We start from the raw sequence: 8,989 nt of genomic DNA on the forward strand, positions 1-8,989 counted from the left end.
GTCCCCGTGACTGATGAGCTGGTACAAAACACAGGGGCTCTACTGAGCCCACCACATATAAGACAAACTGTTCATGCTAATGCAGAACAGATGGTTCATGGCTTCCAGTTTGTCAGATTTTCTCTCTGACTGCTACTGGAAGCCTGATTGAGCTCCAGGTACTTGAAGGGTTTGTTTGAGCAGAGCAGACTCCTGCATGCTCTCACAACAAGTCTCTCCAGCTGACGGCTGTCAGATGCTGCAGTATTTACCCACTGACTGCACAGTTTTATTCATAGTAGACTTTAGACTTGTACACACGAGCTTATTTGAAAGTCATAGCAGGCTCCTGATTGCTGTGTGTAGGAAGAACATGGTCTCAGGACCTGGTATCAAAGAAGTGGCAGACAAATTTGCATCTAGAATCCTTTCAGCATAATTGTTGAAAACAGCTAATGAAGTCAAATTAATAGCTTAATCTGCATAGATTCAGAACCAGCAGTGACGTTCCTGAAAGTTACGGTTTGAGATCATGGGGTGACTTTTGGGGAAAAGTTACTTCACCAAACATATGTTTTAAGCTTTTTCCTGCTCAGCTTGGAAGCACTTTATTTTTTTTGTCTGACTAAGCAGATGAGTTATAAAGTGACAGATGATCCCTGCACTTAAGAGCATATGCTGCTCCTTAATTGCCTTCTTCCACAAGTGATACGTGCTAACAAGTGACATATCCTTGGGGGAAAAAAACCCTGTTAAGACAATATTAGTACAGTTCTCACAAAAATGCTGAATTCCTAGTTCTCTCTTCTGCAGGAATTTGATAAGAAGTACAATCCCACTTGGCACTGCATTGTAGGAAGGAACTTTGGCAGCTACGTGACTCATGAGACCAAGCACTTCATCTACTTCTACCTTGGCCAAGTCGCTATTCTTCTTTTCAAGTCTGGGTAGAACCGTGGACTGTTACTGAAACTTGCACCTGGTTAAAGGACTGCACACTAACTCCAAACAGCTCCTACCTTCAGCTTTCCTGAGGAAACAGACCTTGGTCTTCAGGTCTTTTGTTGTATTGTTAATGGTCAGGGATTTTGCTGTAGCAGCTGCTGTTTTCATCGTGGCTATAAAAAAGGTGAAAGTGTCTTCCTTGTATTTATTTTCTTTCAAAAGATGGCTTCTTTGCTAATAAAACTGTTGGAACAAGTTTATCCTTTAAGAGTTTTCTCTACCCTTCTGCCCTCTCACATTCCACTGTGAATGAAGGAGGAACATCCTCACCTTCATTTCACCCCCCAAATCCACAACATCTGAAGCCTGAGCTATCTAGGAATACATCATGAGTCAGTAACTGAGAACAACGGGAAATATTTTCCCTGAGAGCTGAGAGACTGCTTTCCAATTCTTGATAAGCACATTTTCAACATGCACAACCCGCAGTGCACATTCTGGAGTTTAGATACGTGGTGTGGGAGTAGAATGGAAGGCTGGTGAGGAGGACTGTAAACACGCGCAAGTGACTTGCAGCTGGGGTGTTGAAAAACACGTATCACGCTACTAATGATTGTTTCATCTTATGTGCTTGACAAGTAGAATGTGCATTTAGATAACATAGGTCTGTGATAGACTCGGGGACACCCTGAATGTGCTTGAGATTCCTGCCCTGCTCTGAGAAAGATCAAAGCACAGTGGAAAACTACTGCCTGCGAAAAGTCCCTGATACACAGCTGAAAGCAGCAAGTTCAGAATCTCTCTCTCTCTCTCTAGCAGACTGAGCTCTGTGGTGCCTGCATTCCCACTTACATGCCTCTGCCCCAGGCGCTGCTTCAGAGATCTCCCAGTTCAGGAGGTAATGAGAATAAGTTTGCTCTTTGCATTTTATCCATGGTTTTTGTGGTTGTTCCTGCATCCTGCCTGTGTCAGCTCACACACGTGGTGCTGCTTTTCTGCTTTCAAGTGAACTGGTGAGCTAAAAGCAATAGCCCTTCATCTCCCAATTTTCAGAAGAGACAAATTTGCATACTAGCTGGCATTTTAGAATGTAAATTTATACCTTCTCTAGATTTTTTTTTACTCTATCTGTTCTTCAACAGTTTAATTTAAAGAACAGAAGGAAATGTGCAGTATTTTTATGTAGAGGTTATACATCTCGCACTGACAAAGAAAGAGATTTAATATGGAGATGAAAACATGTCATCTCATCCCAAAATATATTTATGCAGTCATTCCTTTCCTAGAAAGGATACCTTCTTAGTAAAGTTAAAATATTGACTTAAGGGAAAAATGTTGATGCAGAGCTGTTTTATTTCACAAGTCTTTCATCTGCCTTTTCAAGAAGAAATAATGGGAAAAATCCCGTAGAGTCCACATGATAAAGATAATGACAGCTTAATAAAAATCTAATAAATTCAAGTTACTTCTCACTGGCATGAGATCCTCCTTGAAGCTTAGTAAAAAAGAGGAGGCATCTTATTCAAAGACCAGTCAATTTCTGTGTCCACACCACTGGTAACTGAAGTTGCTTCATTTGTCAGCACTGCTCAGTGTTGGCCACGTCCTTTACATCACACTTGAAGGGAAATGCAAGTGTAAGAAACGCCACAGGAGTCACTTCATCCACAGATTTCTTGGCAGAGAAAAGGCAGCTGATGTTCTGGGTCTGACTGCTGAGCAAATATCTGTTGCATAAGTTCTTAAAATTCCTCTTCAACCCTGATAGTGTTAAAATTCCACAGTCTTCATATTCCTTGGGAAAATTACACTTCCTGTGTTTTGCTACATAGCAGACTCACAGTTTGAAACCTGAGTGAATGGCAACAATGCCCGAGTTTAAATTCTGATAATCCACTTTAAAAAACCCTGCATCTTCTATCATTGCCTTCAACTCCTCCTGAAAAATAATAGTTCCGTAATTATACCAACCTGAAGGCCCGAAAACCTGCTGCCTGCAAGATGATGCTGGGACCGTGTTTTGTGTGTTAGTGAATTCAGAAAAATACTGTCTTACCTGAGGGGGGAAACGTCGGATGCTCTCCACAAGATACTGGTAAGACTTCCAGTCACCAGCGATAACCTCACCCAGAACAGGGATAACCTGGAAACTGTACAGATCGTAGAGCCTGCACAGAGAGAGAGCACATACAGATTAATACATACAAGTTTAAAACCAGCTCCCTCCAACATAAGTTGATCTCTGCACCACTACATTATGGAGTCTGTATTTCCTTTTAAAAGCGCACAATGAGGTGGCCTCAGAGTGTCTCCGTCTCTTATTCCGGGTGAGTACCAATAAGAGAGCCTTGTGACATGGCATAGCGTCACCATGTTCCTACCTGGAAAGAAGAGGGTTGCTGACGTGACTGAATTCAAGGCAGAGAAATCTTCCTCCTGGTTTCAGCACACGATAGGCCTCCTCAAGTGCCTGAGACAAAGCAGATGTGGTAAGTTTGTTTCTGTAAAACAGCACCTGCCTGTTATCGTGCCATGTGATGACAGCTCAGTGATGAACCGAAGGGAGTAAAGAGAATCCTGACTGGCAATCTCCAATATTTACTTGTGGAGAAGCATCCCAAGACAAGTACAAAAAAACCCCCAACAAACCCCAAACAAACAACAAAACCAAAGCAAACCACAAAAACTCTTGCTGTTACATAAATAGATCTATACCAGGCTTTCTGTCGAAACTATGAAGTCAGGTTTGTGATTTTCCTTCTTTTTCCCTACTCTTAGTTGACGAATGTTTGCCAGCAGTGCTCTTGTAATTACAGACCAAACCCAAAAGGGAGAAGGTGACTCAGCTACAAGAAGCTGAAAATGAAAAGAGGGCATGACAGATCTGTTTTTAATCAAAAGAAAAGATTTTACTCAACTATGAGGTACACCCAAAGGATCAAAGAAGAAACGATACTGCGTTTTGATGAGCAATTTGTGAGAACAGGGAGGAAGGAAAGGGAAGAAGAAAATCTTTGTCTACTTTGAAAATGCCATCCTGTATCCAAAATAAAACACCCAAGAAGAACCAAGACAAAAATCTGTTTACAACTGTATGTTTTTTCATACAAGAGCAGAGCAGAGTTGTATTCAAGAACCTCTGCAGGTTGTACATCTGCTTGGCTTCAACTGTCATGTTCCTAAGGGATAAAATACAAACAGTACATATATGTGATGGGAGCTCTGCAAAAGAATTGGAGGCCCGGATTTGTTTTGCATCAGGTCTCCAGGACACTACAGGGCAGAAACAAAGAGCCTGTGCTTTGGAGGGGTGCAGACGATGCATTGTGAAAGGCCATCCACATTAAGAGAGGTTCGAAGGGACACAGTTCAAGGTGGTTTGGATCCAAATGCTACACCTTCCACAGAAGGAGCATTGCCAAGGTTGTAACACGCTCCTTCAAAACAGACAACTAGTCTAGCTAGACAGGTGATCCAACCTATCTTCACCCACAAGACAGCCAGTCATTCTCGAAGGACAGATACTGTTTAGAACAAAGGGCACTACCCACCCTAATTAAGATCATATTCATTCTTTATAGGAAAGCCTACTGCCAGACAGTGTAAAGACGCTGAGCAGAAGTGGGCTGAATGAGTTACTTCAAAAGCAGTGGTGGCAGCCGCCAGCTGCTTCCCACTCTGCTCTGGGAGCTCTGCTGGCTCAGGCAGGCAAACAGAACGGGTCAGGAAGTGCTGGACCCACTGCGGGTGGGATATAGATCAGGTGCTTCAGGGAAAATTTGAGACATGCAGATTGACTGCATTGTGTATGTGTAAATCCAGTAATATCATAGGTGAGAAGGTGGGGAATGACTGCAGCATTCAGCCCTTTTTGCCCTAGGAAGGGATTGTGTGGCTTGCCAAGCTGGAAGGATTGGGCACAACTAGTATAAATCTTGCTTCTTATGACAAAGGTGGGGTATTTAAAGGAATTCTTCATTCAAACAAGTTGCACACTACATGCCCCTTATTTTAAATGTTTCAGGAGTAGATAAAGATGTTCCTTTATCCAAAGGAGTTCCTCCTTTGCTTCCTCCGCTAGAATAAAAAGCCTTGGGTGAATCACAAGGACCCCATGTCAGGATACACTACAGCAACTTACCAAATCAATACGAGTTACGTTTCGGATTCCAAAGGCAATTGTGTAAACATCAAACTTATCATCATCAAAGGGCAGCTCTTCAGCATTCCCAAGCACCCAGGACAAGCCTGTAGTAGAAGCCAAGGACACAGAATTGAACTCAGGCTGCTCCAGAAAGTCTAGAACTTATCTGTTCCAGAAGGAAATTATTAATAAAAGTGATATTTAAAACTAATACTTCAATTTTGCATTTTTGTTGGAGAAAAGACACCATGTCTATACTCACAAACCTTACCAGGCCCTGTGCTATACAGCTGTCTTTCAAGCAAAGTAGTTAATGTTGCAGATCAGCCTAAACATTCTGCACATACCCACATGTTGTACTCACAGTGCCTTAGTCTGCCAGGATTTCACCCAAATCTTGCACCCTAGTGGAAAGCAACTGCCTTTCCAGATACTGGCTGGCATTTGTTTTGAGCAAAGTTGCAAGAAGATAATCTCTGCTCAAAGAGTAACTGTAAACAATGATTAATGTCTCACCAGGCAATGGCCAAAACTTTTAAAACATTTTGCTAGAAAGCTTCCACAGATGGAGGAACATGAAAAGCCACACTCCTTCCAGCAGTGCTATCAGTATGTGATCCTACTGCAGCTGTGCCGTTTCCTAAAACTCCAACGCATCAAGGTCATGTCTATCTGTGGAGCACAGATGTCCAGGTTATTTGTAGCAAAAATAAGACTGCTCAATTTAGAATTAATAGTTCAAAGTCACTGGTTTTGGTGACTCAAATGCAAAAGAAAACAAACTAACAAAAAAAAACAGGAGTCTTCTGCAGAAATCAGTGGTTTCAAAGGGCAATATGCTAGAAAGTAACATGGAAGAGAGCAAAACAACAGAAAACAGTTGTTGCCAAAAGATGTTTAAATTTCATTTTTACAAAATATATATTTACAGTTGTAGAAAGTATTGTATGCAAAGCAACACGCAACATCATTAAACCAGTGATTATCAGTGTTATTTAAACCTACACAGTTCAAAAAGACATCTAAGAAGTGAGCATCAAGAAAAGGTTTTGAGCAACAGGAAAACTGTCCCTCAGAATCCACTGTGGTAAATCACAGGTCAGCAGTTTGTAAGTGGAGATAAAAAAGGGGTTGTTGGTGTCCAGTAAGGGGAACTGGGGCATGTGCAGTGCAGCCTACTACTCCTGCTAGACAAAATGCACCATCAGCCATTGTGCAACACGTGCTTCTTTTTGGTATGCAGCCCCCACTGTTGGTGGATGTACACAGGACGATACTGAAAGAAAACTCTGCCCCTTACAATTTTAAGAAAAAAAAGAAATTTAGACTTCAGACAATCAACAGATAAGCAAGCTCAGAAATGAGATTACTACAACAAGGAGGAATCACGTGAAAAACAGAAGGTAGGACGTATGAAATGGGTAGGTGTTGAACAAGGGAGTGAAAAAGAGTAAGAAGTCAAAATTGTGGCACAGTGGGGCATAAGGCAACCCAGGCAGCAAGAAGACAGTTGGGCTTCTACAGCTACAATGTAGAGAGGAATGAAATTAAAAAATATAAATACCATTTTGAGAATTGGATAAGTCACAGAAATACCTAAAAAGTGCAGCCAATTAAAAAAATGTTTTATTTATAGTACCTGGGAGACAGCACCAAGCTTATTTCAGGTCCTAAGCTACAGTCATATAGCTTTTATTCTTACGATGTTGGTACAGTTCAGGCGTTCACAAACTCTGATGCATAAAGAAGAGCTCTGGACAGGCTTGCAAGCTGCTCAGATAAGCATGATGCAAGCAGTCTGCCAGAGCTGGAAGAACCAATGATTTCACAATTAGTTCATGTTTTAAAGAGAAGGGAGAGGCAGGCAGGCAATGGCTTGGGGTAACCCACCAGCAGGGAGCACAGCAGCTGCCAGAACCTGTGCCAGCAGTTTATCTTTCAGCCCCTTTGTGCCATTGAGCTGTTCTGTCCACCCTCAGCCCACACCATCTGCAGGCCAAAGTCCCCATGGGGTGTGGGTGCAGGGCACAGTCAAAGGACACGCAGGAGATCTCATAACACATACGCAGAGGCTGCCCAGGGCACACCCAATGGTGGTACCCAGGCAAACAAAGTTTGGGAACTTCCTGGTATACTTTACATCGCTAAAATATTTGCCAAATACCCATAAATGAAGAGAGGATAAGCAACTATCATACAAACACTGAACCACAAGCAGGACTTCTTCCTCTATGTCTTACTTCTGAAAATCAGGCTTTTCAATCAGGATTGGCGTGGTCCCCAACAAATTCTAGATATCAGTGAATTAATCCATTGACCTGCAAACTAACATTTAATATAATTCAGTTTCTCTGAGTATTATTAGCATATGCTCTGTGGCAAATTTTATATGTCCACAATGCACTTTAGTTCTTGCATTTTTTATTTGCTGTCTTGATTCTTAAAGTACCCATTAAAAGATCTTTAGTGTAATCATTCTAGGGCTGAGCTCTTTTGCATTATCTGCCTTAGTAAAATCAGATTCATTTGCACAGATATGAACAGCAGGTTTAGGTTATTTAGCCAACTCTGAAGGCTAGCTGGGTATGGACACTTCCATATAAGTATTTTTGAAAGTTCAAGTATTATTCAAGAGGATCATTGTACATCTGAACAGCACACTGCATACGTGCTCACTGAAAATGTAACTCAACATCGTCAAATACACAAGCAGAGCTATAGTATACACCATGGCTACATAATGTATATTGTTATCCTGAGGTGGCAATTACCTGATGGCTATCACATCAAATTCTTGCTCTCAGGCATGTTACTGAAATGGTACAATGCATGGCTTACCTTCGGAGTAGCCAAGATGCTGTGCTTTCTGCTTCCCAACTTTTAACATTTCTTTGTTAATGTCACAGACCACCACTTGGGAATCCCCTAGGGACTTAGATTTGTCTTCCAGGTAACTCTCAGAAATTTCCTGCCACGATAAATTCTGATGGTGCCTAAGCTTCCGCTGGAGCTGGCGTTCTCGTACAGAGCGAACGTAATTAATAAATCGAAAGGCAATGTCACCTGCATTTGTTTTAAAAGATACATGTTTTGGAATGTTTTCTGACTCCAGGAAACTGGAACATAAGGCTTTGAACATGAAAATGAGTTTTATAAAACATACACAATGTATAGAGAGATTGTCTGCATACATATTAAAAGCAAAGAGTCCATGACTCCCTACAAATGGAAATAGTTTCCCATAACATATCATGGCTGTACTATAAGACTAAGAGCCTTGGAGCAAGATATTACAACACACAAAGAAGTTAGCTCTCAACCCTCCTTTGTGAAAATCAAGTAGACGCTTTACCAGTTTCAAAGACAGGGAACTGAGGGGAGAAAAAAAAAGGCTAGGCAACTTAATTCTGAGCAGATTCAAACAGTTCAAAACCAGCGTGCCATTGTCATGTGGAACTCACCAAAATTATTTACCTGTTCCTCCAGCAACATCAAGAAGAAGTGTTCCTGGGGAAGGGTTCATTTTATGCACGAGGATATCCTTCCACACGCGATGAATCCCTAAAGTCATTGAATCGTTCATTACATCATATTTCTTCGCCACACTTTCAAAGACCTGGTAAACTGCAAAGAAAGGACATGAGAATGAGATGCAAATTACTTTAAAATCCTCCTGTGGAAATAAAATGTGTCTTTTATTGCCTTGTGGAGGTCTGACACCATGTGGAACTGAACAATTCCACCTGAAACCTCCTTACAAAAAATGTGATCGACTCCTACTGAGCCTGTTACCTCCCTGGAGAAACACAACATCTTCCCAGAACCCTTCCAGAGCGGAGGGGAAGCACCGAGCTGGCCTGACACCCATGTTATTCACCGACAGTCCCGGTAACGTCTCAAACCAAGGACCCAGCCCCAGAC

At 41.8% G+C, this 8,989-nt stretch overlaps 1 protein-coding gene across 1 annotated transcript; it reads right to left on the reverse strand.

Annotated features, from left to right (window-relative positions):
- Window positions 1-2,692: 2,692 nt before the first annotated feature.
- Window positions 2,693-8,792, reverse strand: COQ5 (coenzyme Q5, methyltransferase). Its single transcript, XM_010171087.2, has 6 exons — window positions 8,543-8,792; window positions 7,907-8,131; window positions 5,066-5,172; window positions 3,306-3,394; window positions 2,981-3,092; window positions 2,693-2,863 (listed from the first exon to the last, which is right to left on the reverse strand). The coding sequence occupies exons 1-6, from the start codon at window positions 8,649-8,651 to the stop codon at window positions 2,762-2,764; spliced, it is 744 nt and encodes a 247-aa protein (XP_010169389.2). The 5' UTR covers window positions 8,652-8,792; the 3' UTR covers window positions 2,693-2,761.
- Between the last annotated feature and the right edge of the window lie 197 nt (window positions 8,793-8,989).

This window comes from Antrostomus carolinensis, unplaced genomic scaffold (assembly GCF_000700745.2).
Source record: "Antrostomus carolinensis isolate BGI_N321 unplaced genomic scaffold, ASM70074v2 scaffold1077, whole genome shotgun sequence".
NCBI classification, from domain to species: domain Eukaryota; kingdom Metazoa; phylum Chordata; class Aves; order Caprimulgiformes; family Caprimulgidae; genus Antrostomus; species Antrostomus carolinensis.